This window comes from Bufo bufo, chromosome 5, assembly GCF_905171765.1.
Source record: "Bufo bufo chromosome 5, aBufBuf1.1, whole genome shotgun sequence".
In the NCBI taxonomy this organism is placed as follows: Eukaryota; Metazoa; Chordata; class Amphibia; order Anura; family Bufonidae; genus Bufo; species Bufo bufo.
In genome coordinates this window covers 259,899,450-259,925,566 of record NC_053393.1, presented here as the reverse complement: position 1 = coordinate 259,925,566, position 26,117 = coordinate 259,899,450, and the positions used below count along the sequence as shown (strand labels likewise).

Sequence of the window (26,117 nt, the reverse complement as noted above, 5' to 3'; positions counted from 1 at the left end):
ATTTCAAATGCATTTCTTTAGAAACACCATGTAACTAATACAAACCATGCATATAGTTGACACTTATTTTGTTGGCATTTTAGTTTTGTTCTCTTAAAAAAGTAACCAAAAGGGTTTCTAGAGGTATAATCCTAGAAGCTTAGTCCATGTTGATTGGAATTGTAAGTTCTAGCCACTAATACATAAAACACTACTTATGTATTGTGTTTAAACTACTAACAGAAGTCATAAAAGATACTGAAATTGCATGATTACCTAACCATTCCATTTCCAAGGCCATTTACCATCTGTGAAAATGTTTGTTCAAGTGGTTTTTCTGATCCTTTTTGGTTAACCTAAATAAATAAAACACAAAGTAAATACACATGCTTCATAGAATTTAGGTGTTTCTATTCCTTTGGCAATATCGTGGCACTGGAGACTGCAGATACAGAATAATCTATATGGAACCAGGCCACAAAATGCTTGCGGAGAAAGCAAACCATATTTACTTGTTTATGAATAGCTAAGGCCACAATCATAAAAAGTGGAAAATGATGTTGTATAAATGGCCTTATAAGCCACAGGAACTCCGTATTTGCAGATGGTTTTACAGAGGATTTCATCGCTTGCCCTGCAAAGGGGGGAAAAATGTGGCAAAAATCCAGACAAAATCTGCAACATACGGCAAGTCATTCTGCATGCTAAAAATCACCCTCATGTGTTAATAGGGCTCTGTAAAACCACATTCACATGCATTTCACTTTACTAAGTTGCAGATTTTCAGAGCAGAAAAATCTGAAGACAACTAAAGTTCACATTTTCACTCGTTCAGGCATGAATGTGCAGCCGCTCCCATCCCAGCCTCCTCAAATTAGCACGTGAACTCTGTGAAGAACCGCTCCAGAATATGCGCAGTAGCCCTGGAGCTGTTCTACGCAGCTAGCTCATGGGCAGCTCCTACCAGTGTTTAGATAGAATGTATTAGAAATCATTAGCCCAGGACCTGTAATACGCATCGTCACTGCCAACTGTCATCCTGCGATTGATGACGTAGTAAAGTTCCAGGGCTTGTACTGTAACCCTGAAACCTTACAATACAACTGGGTAGAAAGATCACAGCTGTCCCCCAATAACACTGTCAGGGGTCAGACAGTGCATTTGCTGTTAAGCACTGTTATCTCTAAATTCAAATCTAGAGATAACTGTGCTCTTTAGAAGCTACTAATCAAAATGCTTCACTGGCAGCCTTGGGAACGCACCTCTTGCCTGTGCCATCAATTAAACTTTGATGCACTGTCCCCACATGTAACAGAAGGTTCAGGGCTAGGGGACAGCAGCGGCCCTGAACTGCTGAGGTGGGACAAATCCTTTATAGCTATTTAAAAAATATATTACACTGTGCCCCCTTAAAAAAAAAAAAATCTATATATTTTTTAAACTATTGAAAATGTTTATCCACAAATACATGGATCTCTGCATCAACGTTGTAGTTATTGGTGGGGTCCTCAGCAGTCATACATTGATAACCCATCACTTGGAGGTCTGCAAGGGAATGGGTTCCCAAGTCCCCATATATGAGTGGAATGGTGTGTATACGTGACCACTCTCTTCTTTGGAACTACTATATCCTCAGTCCTATAGAACTGAATGGAGCGGTGGTCACGAATGTGCACTACCACTCCAATCACACAAACAGCTTTTGTGTGTGAAGCCTACCAGGGTGCATTCATAGACCGAATACCATGCATTTCATAATTAAATAGATTTATTTATAAAAATGCCTTTTATCTCATAAGTCAAAGACCCAAAGTGTCCATTTGAATGTTATATAGAAGAATACAAAATGAATTATTGAAAAACATTTTTGCAGAAGTGGACAACTGCAGGGCATTTACAAAAGGACTTTTTAATATTAGTTGAAAAATAGGTTAACATATAGCATAGGTCATCATCACATCGGCAGGGGTCTGAGTGCTGGCACCCCTGCTAGTCAGCTGTTTCAGAAAGCCGCGGCGCTCACCAGAGCTCCAGTGAGTGCTGTGGTCTCCCTGCAGCTTTCCAACCACAGCAATGTAGATTGTATAGCGGCTGTGCTTGGTATTGCAGCTCAGTCCCATTCACTTCAATGGGGTTGAACTGCAACTAGTTCACGTGACCCATGCACGGTGACGTCACTGGCTTAGGAAGAGCTGATCAGCTGGGATCCCGGGTGTCAGAGGCCCACGAATCTGATATTGATGACTAGGGATGAGCAAATCGACTTCGGATGAAACATCTGAAGTCGATTCGCATAAAACTTCGTTCTTATACTGTAGAGTATTAGAATGTATTGGCCCTGATGAGACGAAGTTATTGCTTTGCGAAGTCTCGTGAGACTTCGTGCAATAACTTCATAAATTAATTTGTACTGTAAAAAAACATTTACCGAACTCAGGTTTGGTTCCAAGGTACCACTCGAAGCAATAACTTTGGCTCATAAGAGCCAATACATTCTAATACTGTACAGAGCTCCTGCTCCGTACAGTGTTAGAACTAAGTTTTATGCAAATCGACGTCAGATGTTTCATCCAAAGTCGATTCGCTCATCCCTATTGATGACCTATCTTGAGGACAGGTCATCAATATTTTTTCTTGGATAACTCCTTTAAGGGTCCATTCACACGTCCGTTGTTTCTTTCCTGATCTGTTCCGTTTTTTGCTGAACAGATCTGGACCCATTCATTTTCAATGGGTCATGAAAAAAAATCAGACATTGAGCTGTACGTTTTTTTTCAGGACCCATTGAAAATGAATGGGTCCAGATCTGGTCCAGATCTGTTCAGCAAAAAACGGAACAGATCAGGAAAGAAACAACGGACGTGTGAATAAGGCCTAAAGGGTTATTCCCATCACAATGATCACTGTTTAACCTGTTAATGATGTGCCAGTGTTTTTGTAAATATATTGTATTGGCAAATTCCCACCCTTCTTGATAAAATTCTTTCCCTCCTACCTCATTGTTGTCATATGGTATCACATAGATACGGCCACCGCTCGCCTCCAGAAATTCATGGGCCGTGCTTGTGCAGAAGACACTTTATTTTCACCCAGCCGGCCGCTCATTGCAGTCCTGAACGTGCACGCAAGGCTTATTTCTTCAGTGCCGCATCTCATACAGAGCCGCGCATGCCCTGTATGCAGCGCGGCTCTGTAGGAGATGCGACACAAAAAAAAAAAAGCTTTGCGCATGCGCAGCAGCGTAAGCCCTCAGGACTCCAATGAGCTGGGTGAAAAAAAATATCTTCTGCGAAAGCGCGGCCCAGGGATTCGGGAGAGAAGCGGTGGCCATAGGAGATACATGAACGAGCACGCAAGGAGTGTGATGTCAGAAAGAGGCGTGGCAGGGCTTCACTCAAACTGCCTAAGCCCGCCCAGCCTTAGAAGCATGAATTCAGGAAGTGAACAGCAGAGCTGGCTGCAGGTGAGGATGAAGTAGCAAGATGGGAAAACCCCTTTAAGCATAAAATAAACGAAATTCATAAGACATACCAAGTTAATTATAACTTGCTTGCCGTAGCTAATTATCTGCAAGTCAAAATGTCGCTGAAATCCATCTGTCTGCAGAAAAAAGAAAAAGTTTGGTGAAACAAAGCCCTTGATAACTGAAGACTGATTTCTTGAACGTATCAAATCAAATTTCTAAGGGGAAAGCCACTTTCAAGTGGTCAGTAGTGTTGAGCGAACTTGTGTTTTCAAGTTTGGCGTACAAGGTTCGGGTTATCTAAGAATCCTGTTATGGCAAGCATAGACTTCTATTATGAAGGAATGCCATACAGCAGGCATGCTCAACCTGCAGCCCTCCAGCTGTTGTAAAACTACAACTCCCACCATGCCCTGCTGTAGGCTGCTAGCTGTAGGCTGTCCAGGAATGATGGGAGTTGTAGTTTTGCAACAGCTGGAGGGCCGCAGGTTGAGCATGGCTGCCATACAGAATGCCTCTTATAGGCTTCCGTGGTGCATGCCATCATAAATTCAGTTATGATCCGTGGTAGTAGAATCCATAACGAAATTCTTAGATAACCCAAACCTTGTACGTCGAATTTGAAAACAAAAGTTCGCTCAACACAAACCAGTATTTTAAGCCAAAACCAGGAACGGACCTAGAACACAGAAGAGGCACGAGTCTTTTAAAATACTTTTTCTCTGTAGGTTCAACTACTGGGATTGGCTTACAAATAGAGAGCCTAAGTGCTCTTTTTTCATCTAAAAAGCCAATCCAAGATTTGTACATTAGCAAAAGCAGTCAAGGAAGATGCTTTATCTTTCCTAGACCACTACACAAGAGAGTACAACATACTGCGAGGTTCAAGTCTGGTTCGCCTCCCTCCGTGGGAATGTGGATTCAGAAGGTTGAAGAGATTCGGAGAATGGAGGAACTCACAGCATCTTTGAAAGGTGGTAACAGAGCTTTTGTTGCTATGTGGTCTCCTTGGTTCACCTTTCAGGACTCCGCGGAGTATCGGAATTTGCTGTCCTAAGAGAACCGGACACTACTGTACTCTTCATTTATCCCCCCCTGCCCCCCCTTAAATCCTTTCCCCCTCAATTCTTCCTTTTGTATCCTTGTCTTGTGCCCCCCCCCCCCCCCCATTCATGTCATTGTCTGTCAAATTTTCTTTTATTTTCATGCTATGGCTACATTTTCTATGGCCTTTTTTGATTTTTGTAAGGTTCTTGTTGATGAATCGATGTGCCTTATTGTCACCATGGGCTGAACATCAAACACAGACGTATGTGTTGTAATTGTTTGTAAATTGTTGGATTATGCTTCATGATATCAGTCGGGATGGACTCGACTATTATTTTCTAAAGTATGTGATTCAACATGCAATAATGCTGTTATTTTTACAAAATAAGAAATAAAGAATTAAAAAAAAAAAAAAGAGAGTACAACATAAAATGGAACATCAGTAAGGATATATCATGTCATGACTGGAATTCAAAACCATTTGATACTCTATATTAATAATGTTTCTAGATTAAGAAAAATCCACCTGTGATCTCCACCACTGTTAACTGCAGGAAACGACACAGATACACTGCCATCATGTTTATGTAGGAAATGTTTGGAGACGGTAGGATTACTAGCATCCAGTGTACAACTTCTCAACCAGCCTATGTGATCATATACAAAAACTGGATAGATTATTTAAAAAAATAAAATACCTAGTGTATTATTGTATAGTAGATGCATTGGATGGCTAAGAATCTCAGGGGCATAGCTAAAGGCTCATGGGCCCTGGTGCAAGAGTTCAGCTTGGGCCCCCTCCCCCTTCACTCAGCGCTGGTGCACATAGCTTTTCTGGTGCCCGAGGCAAAAATTAAAACACACCGCCCCCCCCCCCCCCCCCCTTGCCAAATTCTCAACCTAACCCCTTCCCTCCAGTCCTACTGGTAAAGGGGTTGTCCTCTTTTTACTACTGATGACCTATCATCAGAATAGGTCGTCAATATCAGATTGGCAGGTTTCCCCAGCACCCCTGCCGATCAGCTGTTTGAAGAGAGGGCAGTGCTCATATAAGAACTGCTTTCTCTGTTCTGTTCACCTGCTCGCCGTAGCATTTGCAGTGATGAGCAGGTAAACAGAGCAGAAACGGCAGCGCTCATTAAAAAAAAAAAAAAAGCAGACAACCCCTTTAACCACCTCAGCTCCCCTAGCTTAAACACCCTTAATGACCAGGCCACTTTTTACACTTCTGCACTACACTACTTTCACCGTTTATTACTCGGTCATGCAACTTACCACCCAAATGAATTTTACCTCCTTTTCTTCTCACTAATAGAGCTTTCATTTGGTGGTATTTCATTGCTGCTGACATTTTTACTTTTTATGTTATTAATCTAAATTTAACGATTTTTTTTGCAAAAAAATGTAATTTTTCACTTTCAGTTGTAAAATTTTGCAAAAAAAACGACATCCATATATAAATTTTTCTCTAAATTTATTGTTCTACAGGTCTTTGATAAAAAAAAAATGTTTGGGTAAAAAAAATAAAAATTGTATGGGTAAAAGTTATAGCGTTTACAAACTATGGTACAAAAATGGGAATTTCCGCCTTTTGAAGCAGCTCTGACTTTCTGAGCACCTGTCATGTTTCCTGAGGTTCTACAATGGCCAGACCGTACAAACACCCCACAAATGACCCCATTTCGGAAAGTAGACACCCTAAGGTATTCGCTGATGGGGATAGTGAGTTCATAGAACTTTTTATTTTTTGTCACAAGTTAGCGGAAAATTATGATTTTTTATTTTTTTTATTACAAAGTCTCATATTCCACTAACTTGTGACAAAAAATAAAAACATCTATGAACTCACTATGCCCATCACGAAATACCTTGGGGTGTCATCTTTCCAAAATGGGGTCACTTGTGGGGTAGTTATACTGCCCTGGCATTTTAGGGGCCCAAATGCGTGCAAAGTAGTTTGAAATCAAAATCTGTAAAAAAAAAAAAAATGGCCGGTGAAATCCAAAAGGTGCTCTTTGGAATGTGGGCCCCTTTGTCCACCTAGGCTGCAAAAAAGTGTCACACATGTGGTATTGCCGTACTCGGGAGAAGTTGGGCAATGTGTTTTGGGGTGTCATTTTACATATACCCATGCTGGGTGAGATAAATATCTTGGTCAAATGCCAACTTTGTATAAAAAAAAAAATGGGAAAAGTTGTCTTTTGCCAAGATATTTCTCTCACCCAGCATGGGTATATGTAAAAAGACACCCCAAAACACATTGCCCAACTTCACCCGAGTACGGCAATACCACAACATGTGTGACACTTTTTTGCAGCCTAGGTGGGCAAAGGGGCCCACATTCCAAAGAGCACCTTTAGGATTTCACCGGCCATTTTACAGATTTTGATTTCAAACTACTTACCACACATTAGGGCCCCTAGAATGCCAGGGCAGTATAACTACCCCACAAGTGACCCCATTTTGGAAAGAAGACATCCCAAGGTATTTCGTGATGGGCATAGCGAGTTCATGGAAGTTTTTATTTTTTTGTCACAAGTTAGTAGAATATGAGACTTTGTAAGAAAAAAAAAAAATCATCATTTTCCGCTAACTTGTGACAAAAAATAAAAAATTCTAGGAACTCGCCATGCCCCTCACGGAATACCTTGGGGTGTCTTATTTCCAAAATGGGGTCACTTGTGGGGTAGTTATACTGCCCTGGCATTCTAGGGGCCCTAATGTGTGGTAAGTAGTTTGAAATCAAAATCTGTAAAAAAAATGGCCGGTGAAATCCTAAAGGTGCTCTTTGGAATGTGGGCCCCTTTGCCCACCTAGGCTGCAAAAAAGTGTCACACATGTGGTATCGCCGTACTCAGGAGAAGTTGGGGAATGTGTTTTGGGGTGTCTTTTTACATATACCCATGCTGGGTGAGAGAAATATCTCGGCAAAAGACAACTTTTCCCATTTTTTCTCTCACCCAGCATGGGTATATGTAAAATGACACCCCAAAACACATTCCCCAACTTCTCCCGAGTACGGCGATACCACGTGTGACACTTTTTTGCAGCCTAGATGCGCAAAGGTGCCCAAATTCCTTTTAGGAGGGCATTTTTAGACATTTGGATCCCAGACTTCTTCTCACGCTTTAGGGCCCCTAAAAAGCCAGGGCAGTATAAATACCCCACATGTGACCCCATTTTGGAAAGAAGACACCCCAAGGTATTCAATGAGGGGCATGGCGAGTTCATAGAAAAAATTTTTTTTGACACAAGTTAGCGGAAATTGATATATTTTTTTTTCTCACAAAGTCTCCCTTTCCGCTAACTTGAGACAAAAATTTCAATCTTTCATGGACTCAATATGCCCCTCAGCGAATACCTTGGGGTGTCTTCTTTCCAAAATGGTGTTATTTGTGGGGTGTTTGTACTGCCCTGGCATTTGAGGGTCTCCGCAATCATTACATGTATGGCCAGCATTAGGAGTTTCTGCTATTCTCCTTATATTGAGCATACGGGTAATGAGATTTTTTTTTTTTTCGTTCAGCCTCTGGGCTGAAAGAAGAAATGAACGGCACAGATTTCTTCATTCGCATCGATCAATGTGGATGAATAGATCATTGCCGGGATTTTTTTTTTTTTTTTTTATATATACAAAGTGTTTGCCAAAGCAGATGAACACCGCCGCCTCCTCAGCTCATATGCCTCGGCAAACGTATCTTTTACTGCAGAGGAGAAATCTCGTCTTGCAGCGCCGCATACACTGACTTTTGTGTAATCTGACAGCAGCGCAATGCTTCTGTCAGAATGCACATCAGTGCTGCAGCTAGTCGATCGGTTGGTCCACCTGGAAGGTAAAAAAAAACAAAAAAACAAAACCAGGCCGCAACGCAATAAATTTTATTAACTTTATAATAACTTTTGAACAGAACATATAAACTTTTTTTTTACTTTTTGAACTGAAAGTTAACTTTTTTGCTTACTGGTGTTTTTTTTTTTTTTTTTTTTACCTTTTATAGGACAAACCTCTCCTTCCCCATGGGACAATGTGCAAAGAGCAAATCGCCCAAAGATGTGGCAAAGTACATTATGCACTTTATCCCAGGTGAAAGGAGAGGTTTGCAGCAGCTGTGAGAGAAAGGGCCCCTAATAGCCCTGTGAGATGCAATCCCTATGCTAAGTGTACCTGTGTGTGGTACTTCCGGAAACACTCTCCAAAGCATAGGGCAGGGTGGTCAGGGCAGTCAGGACAGAAATAGCGGGTGTCAAGCCTAATTCCACTCCTGCTACAGACACAACATCTTTTTCTGGGTGACGGTTGGGTTGAGGTACCGGCAACGACACTGGGGAAATGTCGCTCGTGTAGACGGCTAACTACACTGGTGGATGGGGCCACGGAACCTTCTGGATACAGGAGGTTCTCGATGATCTCTTTCTGAAATTTGAGGAAGGATCGTGTTCTCCCAGCCTTACTGTAGAGAACAAATCTATTATATGCAGCCAATTGAATTAAATATACAAACACCTTCTTATACCAGCGTCTGGTGCGTCGGTAAACTAAATACGGAGACAACATCTGGTCATTGAAGTCCACCCCTCCCATGAGCAAATTATAGTCGTGGACACAGAGGGGCTTTTCAATGACACGGGTTGCTCGCTCTATTTGTATTGTCGTGTCTGCGTGAATGGAGGAGAGCATGTAAACGTCACGCTTGTCTCTCCATTTCATCGCGAGCAGTTCTTCTTTACACAAGGCAGCCCTCTCCCCCCTTGCAAGACGGGTGGTAACGAGCCGTTGGGGGAAGCCCACGCGACTAGTTCGTGCGGTGCCACAGCAGCCAATCTGTTCAAGGAACAAATGCCTGAAGAGGGGCATACTTGTGTAGAAATTGTCCACATAAAGATGGTACCCCTTGCCAAATAAGGATGACACCAAGTCCCAGACTGTCTTCCCACTGATCCCCAGGTAGTCAGGGCAACCGACCGGCTCCAGGGTCTGATCTTTTCCCTCATAGATCCGAAATTTGTGGGTATAGCCTGTGGCCCTTTCACAGAGCTTATACAATTTGACCCCATACCGGGCGTGCTTGCTTGGGATGTATTGTTTGAAGCAAAGGCGCCCGGTAAAATGTATTAGGGACTCGTCTACGCAGATGTTTTGCTCAGGGGTATACAAATCTGCAAATTTCTGGTTGAAGTGGTCTATGAGGGGCCGAATTTTGTGGAGCCGGTCAAAAGCTGGGTGGCCTCTGGGACGGGAGGTGGTGTTGTCGCTAAAGTGCAGGAAACGCAGGATGGCCTCAAATCGTGCCCTGGACATAGCAGCAGAGAACATGGGCATGTGATGAATCGGGTTCGTGGACCAATATGACCGCAATTCATGCTTTTTGGTTAGACCCATGTTCAGGAGAAGGCCCAGAATTTTTTTTTTTTTTCGGAAACTTGGACTGGTTTCCACCGGAAAGGCTGGGCATAAAAGCTTCCCGGGTTGGCGGATATAAATTGAGTGGCATACCGATTTGTTTCTGCCACGACTAAGTCCAAGAGCTCCGCAGTCAAGAACAGCTCAAAAAATCCCAGGGCCGAACCGATCTGAGCTGTCTCAACCCGAACTCCAGACTGGGCGGTGAAAGGGGGAACTAATGGTGCGGCTGAAGTTGGGGACTGCCAATCAGGATTTGCCAGCACCTCAGGGACTCTAGGGGGTCTACAGGCCTGTCTGTGCGGTGGCTGCGACGGGGTAACTATTGCACGTGCCACCGTACCAGCTTCAACTGCCCTTCTGGTGCTCACCACTTCACCATGTTGTACGGCAGTGCTGGTACTAGGTCCAGGGAGGGCTGCGCTGCTGGTGTATGCCTCACCATGTGATCCGACAGCGACAGCCCCACTCTGCTGCTCTTGAAGCGGATCCTGCGCAACCTGTGGTCTAGCGACATGGGGCCGGGTACGCCTGGTGCTATCAGGGACCTCAACCTCCTCGTCCGAACTTTGGGTCAGACTGCCACTGCTTTCTACAGGTTCATATTCTGACCCGCTAGATTCGTCAGATGAGGGTTCCCATTCCTCATCAGACTGGGGTCAGAATCCTGTAGGCCTCTTCAGAAGAATACCCCCTGTTTGACATTTGGACTACTAAATTTAGGGGTATTCCCTGAGACTACCCAAGAAAAAAAGCAAGCCTGACTTACAAAAGGGGAGGCTAGCGAAGTACAGGAGGCCACTGCGATTGATAAAAAATATCAAAACTGATTTTTTTATCGCCGCAGCGCTTGGAAAGTAATTGTGCAGTGATCAAAAAAATATATATATTTTTTGTCACTGCGGCGGGGCGGGCGTGGGTGAGCGCACGTGTGGGCGACCGATCAGGCCTGATTGGGCAAACACTGCGTTTTGGGTGGAGGGCGAGCTAAGGTGACACTAATACAATTATAGATCTGACTGTGATCAGTTTTGATCACTTACAGATACTATAAAAGTACAAATGCTGATTAGCGATACGCTAATCAGCGAATCAGTGACTGCGGTGCGGTGGGCTGGGCGCTAACTGACGCTAAACTACCTAACCAAGGGACCTAAACTATCCTAAAACCTAACAGTCAATACTAGTGGGAAAAAAAAAGTGACAGTTTACACTGATCACTTTTTTCCTTTCACTAGGTGATTGACAGGGGCGATCAAGGGGTGATCAAGGGGTTAATTGGGGTGATGGGGGGTGATCTGGGGCTAAGTGTGGTGTTGGTGGGTACTCACAGTGATGTCTGCTCCTCTGCTGGAACCAATCGACGAAAAGGACCAGCAGAGGAGCAGAGAAGCCATTTAACACATCATATTTACAAATATAATGTGTTAACTGGCTTCTGATTCGATTTTTTAAAAATCATCAGCTTGCCAGCGACGATCATTGGCTGGCAAGCTGATGACGCGACCCCCCTCTAACTTTTGCTGGCCCGCGATGCGCATGCACGGGCCGGCTTTGAGCGAAATCTCGCGTCTCGCGAGATGACGCATATATGCGTGACTGTGCGCAGAGCTGCCGCCTCCGGAACACGATCCTGCGTTAGGCGGTCCGGAGGCGGTTAAAGACATACTTGGAAAACATTACATACAGCACTACAGAACATACAGGGTAATACAGCCCCACATATGTACCTCTTACATCCAGTGACTTCTCTGATGTAGACATTCTCTTTCCTCTTCTTCTCCTGCCAGACCAGATCGCCATGGTGACTTCTTTCAGCCGCGCTTCGTCTCTGCAGATTTTAACAAACATCCTGCCACCCCCCAATACTGTGTCCGCTGTGCCCCCAATGTTAACCTGCAGAAACAGTCCCTCTGAAAATACTGGTACCAAACAGTGTCAGTACAAAAACACCCCTCTATATTGTGCGCCAGTACAAAAAAAAAAATCCCTTTCAGATCGGACCCCCATATTAAACCCTAAATGAGACCCCCATCTCAGACCAAACCCCGTTTAGACATCAGATCAGACCCCCCCCCATTAAACCTCCATGTAAGACCCCGACCCAATATCAGATCTCAGATAAGACCCCCATTAGACCTCTAGACCCCCAATCAGATGTCTATACCCACAATTAAACCTCTCAAGACCCCCCCCATTAGACTAGAGTTGTTGCGATACCAAATTTTTTATTCGGTTTCGATACCATGAAAAAGTATTGCGATACTCGATACCATTCGAAAAAAATTAACCAAAAAAGCCACGTGCATTCTGCATTTTAAAAAAATGCCAAATTGCGCAGTTTTTATAAATTTTTTCTGTTCCGGCGTTCACAGCATAGATTTTTTTTATATTTTAATAGTTTTGACTTTTCTGACGTGGCGATATGTAATATGTTTATTATTTATACATTTTATATGTGAAATTGGGAAAGGGGGCGATTCATACTTAATATTTTGGTGTTTTTTTTTTTTATTTTTTTTTTTTATTTAATAACTATTTCCCCCCTTAGGGGCTAGAACCTGGGATTTTTTTCATCCCTTGTCCTATTCACTCTAATAGAGCTCTATCAGGGTGAATAGGACTTTACACTCTCCCTGCTGCTCTGTGCACACAGCATTAGGGATGTTACCATAGCAGCCAGGGCTTCCATGGTAACCGATGGCTGCCATGGTAACCGATCAGAGCCCCAGGCTTACACAGCTGGGGCTCCGATCAGAAGCTGCCACTGCACCACCAATGAGGGGGAGGGGACCCTGTGGCCACTGCCACCAATGATTTTAATACTGGGAGGGTTGAGAGGGGCGGGCGCACTGTGCCACCAATGATTTTAATGGGGTGGGGGGGTTGAGGAGGGCGCACTGCGCCACCAATGATTTTAATGGTGTGGGGGCTTGAGGGGGGGGGGCGCACTGCTGATAATTACCCCTTAATACAGGAGGCGGGTACTGGCAGATCAGCGGCAGTTAACCCCTCAGGTGCCGCGCCTGAGGGGTTAACTGCCGCTGATCGCAGCTCCCTGTCAGGGGCAGGGTGACGGCTATGTGATTCTGCTGCCAGCACCCGCCTCCTGTATTATGTGTTAAAGACTACTTTTCCTGGGTCCAGACTAAGTATTAGGCTACACAGAGCGGCTCCATTCGCCCACAGTGCCCCATTACGGTCTCCTCTCCTGCTCCATATGCTAATTATTATCGGAGCAATGGGGAGGAGACATCAGCTTCTCTAGTGGGCGTTCCTTCTCCCTGGCTGTAGCGCTGTCCAATCGCAGCGCAGCGAGAAGGAACGCCCACTAGAGAAGCGGATGTCTCCTCCCAATCGCTCCGATAGTAATGAGCATATGGGGCAGGAGAGGAGACGGTAATGGGGCACAGCAGGCCAACGGAGCGGCGCCCAGGAATAATGGTAAGTGCTGGGACATCGCTGGGCGCCGCTGCCCGACCCTCTCTACTCTCATTGGTGGCAGCGGCAGCAGCACAGGGGGGAGGCAGGACAGCTTCCTTCTCCCCTGTGCTGCTGAATGAACATGAGTGCGCTGACAGTAGCGCGCTCATATTCAGAGATACTAGACTGCGCAGCAGCGCAGCCCAGTATCGAAAAGATGGAAATCCTGGTATCGTATCGATACCGGGACAAAAGTATCGATTGGGTATCGAAATTTTGATACCCGCAACAACCCTACATTAGACCTCTCCAGACCCCTAGTCAGACCTTTAGAACCCCCATCAGACTTCTCAAGACCCCCAGTCAGACCACTTCAGACCCCCAGTAAGACCTCCAGACCCCCAAATAAGACCTCCATATCAAACCTCAGATCAGACTGTAAAATAATAAAATAACTTACCTCTCCTGTCTCCTGCCGCCACTCTCCTTGTCCTGGCACTCTTCTCAGGGCCCGCGCTGCAGTCACCTGACCTCCTGCAGTGTCAGGTCAGAGTGCGCTCTGTACGTCCTGATGCTGCAGGCAGCCAGGACACAGCAGCGCGGGACCTGAGAAGAGTAAACAGGAGGAGGGGTTAGTACAGCGCTCACTGCGCTTCACCCCCGCCTCCTCCTCCTGCATACTAGTGAGCGCTTCCATTATGGAAGCGCACACTAGTATTCCCTTTATAAAATGCACTGATTCTTATAAAGGGAAAAGTACAGTACCACTGGCAAGAGGGGCCTCCTGGCTTAGGGGCCCGGTCGCAACTGCGACCCCTATAGCTACGCCGCTGTCTAAGATGTCCTTTATGCGCAGACACAAGATCTCCAGGACAGAACAGTCTGCGGTACAGGCTGCTACTGGAAATTCATGTGTGTTTAGTGCAGTTTTAGGGAATTGTGAATGGCAGTTAGGACACATTTGCATGCAGCTGTACAGTGGGCCTCTAGAATAATTTTACTGGTGTGCCTTAGGAACCCCAGTCTAAGGCCGAATGCAGTATTAGGTATTATGATCTATACGAGTGTATTACTGTAGTGCAGCGGCGGCATGAAGCGCACGGCGTCATAGCAACCAATGACGCCGTGCAATCCTGCTGTCAGCAGGAATCCAGGCCGGGATACAACGGACCGTTCACGGCCGTGTGCATTCGGCCTAATACTGCATGAGTTGGTTGTCTATGGGACAGTTACACCAGATCAGTGACCGAACATTAAACACGGTCAGCAGAAAAGTATTTACTTTCCCAGTATTCCATTTAAATATTTTCACATTACATTGTGAAATTAAAAACCACAGATGCTCCATTTACCTACAAATCAAAAGTACTGTCAAAAGCAAAAAAAAAAAAAAAAAAAAAGTTATGAATAACAAAGTATTCTTCATTTATAATTTATAATGTCATATGAATATAATACATTTTCAAAGAACTAAATCAATGCTTGTATTACCAATTCATTTATAACTGAGGTGTATAGGAACATAAAGTAACAGGTTAGCCACACATAGGATGGCTAAAATGATATGGCAGTCAAAACCCCAAGAAGAAGTTTGCAAAGTAACTAATGCAGGAAGATGCCTACTTACATGGTTTACAGCTTTGTTGATCTGAGGCTTTGGTTTGTATTTCAAGTTTGGTCTCTGTGACCAGAAAAATGGAATTGATCCACGAGTCTACAAATAAAAACAAAATATATGGCATTTAGATTTGTACTCTAGCTATAGTAAAGCATTATGCAAAATTAGTCGTTGACAAGTACATGTATAAACAGAAACCTGTTAACATTTAGGAGAAGAACATCCCAGGACAATTCATTTTTCCACCATAGGCATCCAGCGGTGTACGAGTATGTGGTTACAGGCACTTATGCTGAATGTACGCAATAAATGTGGTGTGTATATAGCCTGTCTATAACACATTTATTAAGCATATACATTAAAATAAAGCTACGGTTGTCAGGGTGCGATTCACTGTGACAGTTGTGGCTGCATGCCCTCTTGCGTACTGGCTGCAGGCTGGCTCCTGTGTATGCTGGTTGTTTGGGGCTGTGTGCTGGCTGTGGTGTCTTGTGTGAACTTGCCTGTGAATGGGTGTACTCCCCGTATCTCTGTGCAGTCTTGTTGTCTTATGCATGTCCTAAGTTTGTTTGGGTTCCAGTCCTGTTGTCTGTGGTTTCCTGCAGGTAGCAGCCAAGTGTACTGGGACCTTCCTGGAGGTGCAACCAGTGAGCCCTTGGCCCAGTTCATCCTCACCACCAGGGGCTCTGTGAAGAACGGGGCTCACTGGTTCTCCACCCTCTGGGTTTTGCCTCTGGTCTGCCGGTGCACTTGGTTCTGTGGTAGTTCTACCACTATTGCTTAACCTGCTTTACGGTTATGTTCTTTTATTACATGTGTAATAAAGTACTCTGTTGGTCCATGGTCTGAGATCTATCTGTCTTGTCCTGTTTGCACGATGTCCCTGCAGAAACTACAGTATGACTGACACATAAATGCCACCCAATAAAAGAAACAATCATAACTAATCTTTGGATTTTAGAAACAGGCTAGCAATAAGAAATATTTGTATCACATTTCTTTAAAACAGGGACCAATAAATTGAGGACAACTAACTGGATTGAGCTGACAGATGCAAATAATTAAAGGGTTTGTGCAGTGGCTTAATACTTATGACCTACCCATAGGACATTATCAATATTAGATAGTCAGGAACAGACTTCTGATATCTCCGCCCATTAACTGTTTGAATGGGTTGCGGCACTCGTGTGAGTGCCACTTCCTATTCAAAATAACTTGCACACTGTCTCCTTTATAGCAGCGGTGCAGTGTAATTACAACTGCTCTTTACTTGAATAGGATGGAGCAGTTGTAATGACACTGCCGCTGCAAAGAAGACGGAAGGCAGGAAAATAGTGAAGAGGATGCAGCGTGCGCAGGAGCACCGCGACCCCTTCAAACAGCTGATAGGTGAAGGCCCACCGATCTGATATTGAAGACCTGAGGATACTGCCGCAGCATCACCCCTTTACAATATATCTGTCATTTCAACTGTGACAGTAATGTTAATAACTTTTGTAATTACACCTTTCACTTAGTGATTTGTTGCATCATTTTGGAGAAAAAGTATTCTTATTCTATGTGCAAATTACAGCTGCCCAAAGCCACTCTGTGCACCCTTGCTCCTCTGCCTTCCCCTGCCAAGGGTGCACAAAGTCTCTTGGGCCTATCCTCGGTGTACTTAACTGCTTATTTGCATATGGATTAAGTCGTTAAGGATGGGGCCTAGTTTTGTATAGGGCTGCAGTAAACTATTATTTTAGTAATAGAGTATTCTACCGATTATTGTTTTACGATTAATCGAGTAATCTAATAAGAAAAATAAAATTAATAGACTGTTTTCCTTTATAAAAACTCATCAGACCCCCTGCCATCAGTCCCCAACACCCTTCGTTCCCCTCTGTGCGATCAGCCCTAGTGCATCAGCTCCACTATCCCCCAGTGCCACCAGCTTGCCCCCCCCAGTGCCACCAGCTTGTCGCTTGCCCCCCCAGTGCCACCAGCTTGTCCCCCCCAGTGCCACCAGCGTGTCGTTCCCCCCCCCAGTGCCACCAGCTTGTCGCTTGCCCCCCCCAGTGCCACCAGCTTGTCCCCCCCCAGTGCCACCAGCGTGTCGTCCCCCCCCCAGTGCCACCAGCTTGTCGCTTGCCCCCCCAGTGCCACCAGCTTGTCCCCCCCCAGTGCCACCAGCGTGTCGTCGTCCCCCCAGTGCCACCAGCGTGTCGTCCCCCCCCCAGTGCCACCAGCGTGTCGTCCCCCCCCCAGTGCCACCAGCGTGTCGTCGTCCCCCCCAGTGCCACCAGCGTGTCGTCGTCCCCCCAGTGCCACCAGCGTGTCGCCCCCCCCCCCAATGCCACCAGCGTGTCGCCCCCCCCAATGCCACCAGCGTGTCGCCCCCCCCCCAATGCCACCAGCGTGTCGCCCCCCCCCCAATGCCACCAGCGTGTCGCCCCCCCCCCAATGCCACCAGCGTGTCGCCCCCCCCCCAATGCCACCAGCGTGTCGCCCCCCCCCCAATGCCACCAGCGTGTCGCGCCCCCCCCCCAGTGCCACCAGCGTGTCGCGCCCCCCCCCCAGTGCCACCAGCGTGTCGCGCCCCCCCCCCAGTGCCACCAGCGTGTCGCGCCCCCCCCCCAGTGCCACCAGTATTCTACCGATTATTGTTTTACGATTAATCGAGTAATCTAATAAGAAAAATAAAATTAATAGACTGTTTTCCTTTATAAAAACTCATCAGACCCCCTGCCATCAGTCCCCAACACCCTTCGTTCCCCTCTGTGCGATCAGCCCTAGTGCATCAGCTCCACTATCCCCCAGTGCCACCAGCTTGCCCCCCCCCAGTGCCACCAGCTTGTCGCTTGCCCCCCCAGTGCCACCAGCTTGTCCCCCCCAGTGCCACCAGCGTGTCGTTCCCCCCCCCAGTGCCACCAGCTTGTCGCTTGCCCCCCCCAGTGCCACCAGCTTGTCCCCCCCCAGTGCCACCAGCGTGTCGTCCCCCCCCCCAGTGCCACCAGCTTGTCGCTTGCCCCCCCAGTGCCACCAGCTTGTCCCCCCCCAGTGCCACCAGCGTGTCGTCGTCCCCCCAGTGCCACCAGCGTGTCGTCGTCCCCCCAGTGCCACCAGCGTGTCGTCCCCCCCCCAGTGCCACCAGCGTGTCGTCCCCCCCCCAGTGCCACCAGCGTGTCGTCGTCCCCCCCCCAGTGCCACCAGCGTGTCGTCGTCCCCCCAGTGCCACCAGCGTGTCGCCCCCCCCCCCAGTGCCACCAGCGTGTCGCCCCCCCCCCCCCAATGCCACCAGCGTGTCGCCCCCCCCAATGCCACCAGCGTGTCGCCCCCCCCCAATGCCACCAGCGTGTCGCCCCCCCCCCCCCCAGTGCCACCAGCGTGTCGCCCCCCCCCCAGTGCCACCAGCGTGTCGCCCCCACCCCCCTCAGTGCCATCAAGGCATAAGCTGTGGAGCAGCATCATGCCTGGTAGATGCCAGCTACCACAATAAGCTGCATAACCCGCATACCGCTGTGATCTGGCACTGAGCCCTGATCCCACATGTATAACAAAGCCAGGACGATCACTTCCGGTTCCAGCGCCGACATGTAGAGACGTAGCTAACCTCAGCTCCGTGTGAGTCGGTGAAAAGCAAGCTAAATCCCCCATACATACCGGATTTACTCCAGGGAAATTATACCTGCCGCTCCGGTGGGAACATATGGATCGCTACATTATGAATATGGGGACGAGGAACAGGACAAAAACCCAGAAGCTGGGAAAGCCTGCAGCGCGGGAACTTGAGGTAGCTGAGGAGGAAGCCTTCCCGCCCGCACAGCTAAGTGTAATAGATGAACAATCTTCACATAATGAGCCTGAGGCACAGGGGGAAGATCAGCAGGTAGACTACGTTCGGCTGGCAATTGAAGTTGCAAATCGGATATTACCTGACCTGCAGGAGTCCCTGGCAAACACAGTGGGGCTGACGCTACAGTCCTTACAGGCGGCCACAGCTGAGCATGGTAACAGGCTGGAGAGCGAAAACGGTGAGCGAAACCACAGCCCTTAAAATAAAAGTGGATGATTTAAAAAATCGCTCGCGCAGAAATAACTTGCGCATACTGGGGCTACAGGAGGCAATTCCAACCCATGATCTAGCGCTTATATGTGAACATGAAATTCCGACGGCCTTAGAGCTGGGCAGTACTTGTAAAGTGGAAAGCGCATCGCATAGGCCCAGACCTGAGAGAGGGTACTGACCGTAACATAAAGGCGCTGTCAACGCTAACAAGAAGATCGAGTCATAGTAAAGTACCTGGACTTTACAGACAAAACCGCGATCATGCGAATGTACAAGCGCCAAAAATCCTCGCTGGAGATAAGAGGCCAGAAAATCCAAATTTTTGGAGACTATTCAGCGGAGGTTCAGAAGAAGAGGAGGGAGTTTTCTAATATTTGCTCAGAACTGTACGAAAAGCGTACAAGATTTGCACTATTATATCCAGCAATTTTGAAAGTCTGCCATACCGATGGTACAGCTACTACCTACACGTCGTCCGAGGAAGTGCGGCAACAACTAGAGCTGGACACCTTAAATTACAGACCACTAGGTCGTGATCCGCGTCAAGAAAAAAAGGGGAACGGAGGAGAATATGGTACAGAGGAAGGCGTTTCATATGCGGATGCCGCCAAGCGACGACGCGACATGGTTCCCGGTGGAACCTAGAGAAGTGGTGACTGTCACACTGATCTAATATATTTGCCTTCTTCTAGACTACAGGAGGTGTAGTGATGCATCTTAACCCCTTCCCGACCTATGACGAGTATACTCGTCATGGAGCAGTGCTACTTAGCGCTCCATGACGAGTATACACGTCATGGCATTAAACTGTTACCATGTCTGCAGATATGGTGACAGCGCTGAGATCCCGGCTGTTACACAAAGCCAGGCACCTTGGATCAATGCCGAGGGGGGTCCTGTGACACCCCCCCCTTATCGGCGATCGCTGCAAACTGCAGGTCAATTCAGACCAGCGGTTTGCAGCGCTTTATGCAGTTTCTGATCCCCACGGTCCCTGACCGCGGGGATCAGAAACTTTAGTATGCCCAAAATAAAGATTTTTCACCCCCCCTGCACCTCTGAATGATTTTATGCCGGCTGGTGGTGCAGGGGGGGTGTTGCAGGTGGTGCGGGAAGCGGGCGGTGCGGCAGGTGGGATCGCGATCCCCCGCCCGCCTCCTCTTGAATAATCATTGGTGGCCAGTGGGTATACCAGAGTGTCAGCACATTGCTGACACTCTGGTATAAACGGCTGACATCTGTGCTGCGATGTCAGCCGTTTAACCCTTTCTATACCGCGGTCCGTACGGACCGCTGTATGGAAAAGGTTAACAGTCAGGGAGCTCCCTCCTCCCATCGGAGGGCTGCTGTACCTTTGCAGCCCCCCGATGGGAGAGGAAGGGAGCCCCCCCTCCTTCCCCTTCCCAGTCTGCTTAGTTGTGGCAGACGCGGAAGGTTCCCATGGCAACAGGATGCCTTCTCAGGCATCCTGCTGTCCATGGTGCTGAACAGATCTGTGCTAAAGGCATAGATCTGTTCAGACAAAGTAAGTAAAATACAGTACAATACCCTATATAGTGTACTGTACTGTATTATACAGACATCAGACCCACTGGATCTTCAAGAACCAAGTGGGTCTGGGTCAAAAAAAAAAAATGCTAAAAAAAAATGTAAAAAGATAAAAAAAAACAAACACATTTATCACTGAATAAAAAATAAAAAAATAAAATACACTACACATATTAGGTATCGCCGCGTCCGTAACGACCTGATCTATAAAACGGTCATGTTACTTTCCCTGCACGGTGAACGCCATAAAAATAAAAAAATAAAAAACTATGAGGAAATTAAAATTTTGCCCACCTTACTTCCCAAAAAAGGTAATAAAAGTGATCAAAAAAGTCGCATGTACGCCAAAATAGTACCAATAAAACCGTCACCTCATCCCGCAAAAAATGAGCTCCTACATGAGACAATGGTCCAAAAATTTTTAAAAAACTATGGGTCTCAGACTATGGAGACACTAAAACATGATTTTTTTTTGTTTCAAAAATGATAGTGTAAAACCTAGATAAATTATAAAAAGGTAGACATATTAGGTATTGCCACGTCCGTAAGAACCTGCTCTATATAAATACCACATGACCTAACCCCTCAGGTGAACACTGTAAAAAAAAAAAAAAGTGTCAAAAAAGCTATTTTTTTGTTACCTTACATCACAAAAAGTGTAATAGCAAGCGATAAAAAAGTCATATGCACCCCAAAATAGTACCAATCTAACCGTCATCTCATCCCGCAAAAATGATACCAAACCTGAGACAATCGCCAAAAAACTGAAAAAACTATGGCTCTCAGACTATGGAGACACTAAAACATGATTTTATTTTTGTTTAAAAAATGATAGTGTAAAACCTAAATAAATAAAAAAAAGCATACATATTAGGTATCGCCGCGTCCGTAAGAACCTGCTCTATAAAAATAGCACATGACCTAACCCGTCAGATGAACGTTGTAAATAATAAAAAATAAAAACAGCGCCAAAACAGCTATTTTTTGGCAAATTTTCCATTTTAATCCATTTTTTCCCGTAACAAAGCAAGGGTTAACAGCCAAACAAAACTCAATATTTATTGCCCTGATTCTGTAGTTTATAGAAATGCCCCATATCTGGTCGTAAACTGCTGTATGGCCACACGGCAGGGCGCAGAAGGAAAGGAGCGCCATATGGTTTTTGGAAGGCAGTTTTTGCTGGACTAGTTTTTTGACACCATGTCCCATTTGAAGCCCCCCCTGATGCGCCCCTAGAGTAGAAACTCCAAAAAGTGACCCCATTTTGTAAACTACACCCCTCAAGGTATTCAAAACTGATTTTACAAACTTTGTTAACCCTTTAAGTGTTCCACAAGAGTTAATGGCAAATGGAGATGAAATTTCAGAATTTCTATTTTTTGTTACTTTGCCTCACAAAAAGTGTAATATAGAGCACCCAAAAATCATATGTACCCTAAAATAGTACCAACAAAACTGCCACCTTATCCCGTAGTTTCCAAAATGGGGCCACTTTTTTGGAGTTTCTAACCTAGGGGTGCATCAGGGGGCTTTAAATGGGACATGGTGTCTAAAAACCAATCCAGCAAAATCAGCCTTCCAGAAACCATATGGCGCACCTTTCCTTCTGCGCCCTGCCGTGTGCCCGTACAGCAGTTTGCGACCACATATGGGGTGTTTCTGTAAACCACAGAATCAGGGCCATAAATAATGAGTTTTGTTTGGCTGTTAACCCTTGCTTTGTAACTGGAAAAAAAATATAAAAAATGGAAAATCTGCCAAAAAAGTGAAATTTTGAAATTGTATCTATTTTCCATTAATTCTTGTGGAACACTTAAAGGGTTAACAACGTTTGTAAAAATCAGTTTTGAATACCTTGAGGGGTGTAGTTTCTTAGATGGGGTCACTTTTTTGGAGTTTCTACTCTAGAGGTGCATCAGGGGGGCTTCAAATGGGACATGGTGTCAAAAAAAAACAGTCCTGCAAAATCTGCCTTCCAAAAACTGTATGGCATTCCTTTCCTTCTGCGCCCTGCCGTGTGCCCGTACAGCAGTTTACGACCACATATGGGGTGTTTCTGTAAACTACAGAATCAGGGCCATAAATAATGAGTTTTGTTTGGCTGTTAACCCTTGCTTTGTTACTGGGAAAAATGGAAACAATTGAAATTCTGAAATTTCATCTCCATTTGCCAATAACTCTTGTGGAACACCTAAAGGGTTAACAAAGTTTGTAAAATCAGTGTTGAATACCTTGAAGGGTGTAGTTTCCAAAATGGGGTCATTTTTGGGTGGTTTCAATTATGTAAGCCTCACAAAGTGACTTCAGACCTGAACTGGTCCTTAAAAAAATGGGTTTTGGAAATTTTCTGAAAAATGCTTCTAAACTTCTAAGCCTTGTAACGTCCCCAAAAAATAAAATGTCATTCCCAAAATGATCCAAACATGAAGTAGACATATGGGGAATGTAAAGTAATAACTATTTTTGGAGGTATTACTATGTATTATAGAAGTAGAGAATTTGAAACTTGGAAATTTTCAAATTTTTCCAAATTTTTGGTAAATTTGGTATTTTTATGGAAATAAAAATGAATTTTTTTTACTCCATTTTACCAATGCCATGAAGTACAATATGTGACGAAAAAACAATCTCAGAACGGCCTGGATAAGTAAAAGCGTTTTAAAGTTATTCACACATAAACTGACACTGGTCAGATCTGCAAAAAATAGCCTGGTCCTTAAAGGGAACCTGTCATGTGGATATTTGATTATAATCTAACTAATTATATACAATCATTAACTATTAAAAAGTGCCTTAGATGTATTCACTTACTAGTGTGACAGATGGTTATCTCATAATACACACACAAAGATGCCGCATGCTAATGAGCTGATTTGAGTCCGGCGTGATGTCATTGAGTCCAGAGTATATTTAATTCAGAGCTATAGCCACTCCCCTGCCCACCTGCTGCTGGTTCCTATGGAAACAAACTGTCATTCAGCAGCAGGTGGGCAGGGAAAGTCAGGAGCTCACGAATATTCATGACTCATCATTATCAGCTGGAGCTTTTCAATACAAGATGTTGGCAGATTGACTGGGTCAATTAAAGAAAGTGACCCAGCATTGTGCTAAGAGAATCAATCACTTAGTTAGGACACCATAAAACTGGTGACAGGTTCCCTTTAAGGTGAAAAATGGCTTGGTCCTGAAAGGGTTAAATGTTAGCATTAATAAAGTCTTTAGTTAGTCCATAGTTTTATGCAGATTCTAAAACAAAACAGCACTCATCAGTTGGAAGGTAGTGATATGCTTAGCACGGATATATAATTGTCTTAAAATACAATATGCAGATAAACCGAAAAAAGTGGAGTCTGTTATAACAATAGAGAGGTATATAACAGACAGAAGAGAGATGGTTTTACATAGATTAGATGATCGTTTTAAATCACTGATCTGTACAGGGTTGGGGAGTTGGGAGAGGATGGGAGGGAATGTTATTTTCATCTGGATATGTGCTCTAACTTCACATCCACATCTGATTCATCCGACAAATCAATTATGAGATTAATATCCTGGAATGTAAAGGGGCTTCGCTCCCCTGAAAAACACAACATGGTCCTGAAACACCTACGACGATGTAAAGTAGATATTGCAATGCTCCAAGAAACCCATCTTGAGGAAGCTGATTTTGTTCGGATAGAGAAGATGTGGGTGGGAAAAGTGATAGGGTCTGCCTCCATAAATAAGAAAGCGGGCACGCTAATACTATTTCATAAATCCTTGAAATTCAAGATTTTGCAATATACTACTGACGATGAGGGGAGATGGCAAGTGGCGACTATAGTGTCTTCAGGCGAGGAATTATGTCTAGTTAATGTATATGGCCCAAATGGTGAAAATGTCAAGTTTTTTAGTTCACTGAGCTCCCGTCTTGGGTTGATTCAAAAACGTAGCATCATAGTTGGGGGAGACATGAACACAGTCATGAATAGGGGCGAGGATAGAAAGCCTGTGAGAAATCCGGAAAAAGGGAGTTCAGGAAGAGAGAAAGTTCTGGAAAATTTGGCGCGAGACAATGACCTCATTGATCCCTGGAGGATTCATAACCCAGAAGGGCGAGAATTTACATTTTATTCAGCGCCCAATGAGTCATGGTCTCGAATTGATTATCTTTTAATCTCTGTCGGTATGCATGGTAAAATCTGCAATTCCAAAATTCGAGATATGGTTATATCAGACCATGCACCGATTCAACTAGACTTGAGGGACCAGATTCGCAAAGGTTCAGATTACATCTGGCGATTTCCATCATTCCTGGGGGAAAATGATAACTTCATAGATTTATTAAAAGGGTGGCACATGGAGTTCACAGCAGATAACGCACAACATATCGACAATCCTTTGGGACACAGAAAAAGCAGCGCTGAGAGGAAGAATTATATCATATGTGCATTCACTAAAAGCAAGAACAACCAAAAACTAGATGAGGTTACGGAATCACTAAGGAAGAAGTATACGGCTTTCCTCCTTTATCCTTCTGATCAGCACAAATTAGATTGGGTTACGGCCAAAACCAACTATGAGCTATGGTATAATAGATGGGAAAATACGTACAGATCACAAAAGGAGTCTAAACTATGTACATATGGGAACAAATCTGGCAGACTGTTAGCTAGACTGTCTAGAGTACCAAGAGATCCTACGTATATTCCCACCGTATCAGATAAACAGGGAGTAAACCAGAGTGATCCAGAAAAAGTTTTAGAGATTTTCAGGAAATACCACCAAAACCTCTATGAGGTAGATACTCAGGCCCAAACACCTCTGATAAATTTATTAGATCAAGTAAATGTCCCAAAACTCCAAGATAGTCAATTAGAGGTACTAAATAAACAGATTGTAACGGAACGCCTAGCACCCCGACTGGGTACCTCCGTTGATAGATGCTCCTAGTGCTTCCAGAGAACTCCACTTGACACCGTCAGCACTGCAGACCCCAAGAACCGCCGAAGCTTGGTGGAGGTCTCGGCGTCTCCTACCCACCCTGGACCTACGACAAGGCTCCAGTGGGTGAACCTCTCCTAAATGCAGAGACAGGAACCAGGAACAAGCTCTTACAAGAGCTTATACTCAGGGGAGTATTATGATATAGCAATCCCCAAGAGTGTAGTTATCCCATCCCCCAAACATGAGCCAAGACTTCATAAAGGGGCAAAGCAGGAACTCTTTAATGGGTTATTTTTCAGCCTTTTATGCAGGTCTCCTAGCAAGGGACACGCCCCCTGGGGCCCTTGTAAAAGACTGTGACAGTTTATATTTTAGCCAATCACATGCATTTACAGTATTGAAACCCTCCCAGCAATTGTACACAAAATCCCCTTCCCTCTGTCTGTAACGCAATCAACAAAATACAATGAGCATTGTCTGAGACGCAATTAACTAACACACTGGCATTGTCTGAGACGCAATCCACAAAATACAATTACCAAAAGTAATGGGCTAACTTAATCACTACCAGACAGAAAACACACATTTTTCCCAACACACAGAAAACACACATTTTTCCCAACACACAGAAAACACCTCAAAACCCCACACGTCCCCATAATGTAGC

General features: G+C 45.2%; 1 protein-coding gene across 2 annotated transcripts in view; it reads right to left on the bottom strand.

Annotated features, from left to right (window-relative positions):
- The window catches only part of SACM1L (SAC1 like phosphatidylinositide phosphatase), a 168,685-nt gene that overhangs the window by 30,947 nt on the left and 111,621 nt on the right, over positions 1-26,117 (bottom strand). For both annotated transcript variants that reach the window (XM_040432192.1, XM_040432193.1), the window contains 3 exons: positions 14,941-15,027; positions 3,511-3,579; positions 256-335 (listed from right to left, as the gene is read on the bottom strand). In XM_040432192.1, the coding sequence (XP_040288126.1) occupies positions 256-335; positions 3,511-3,579; positions 14,941-15,027 (236 nt within the window). The remainder of the gene's footprint in view (positions 1-255; positions 336-3,510; positions 3,580-14,940; positions 15,028-26,117) is intronic.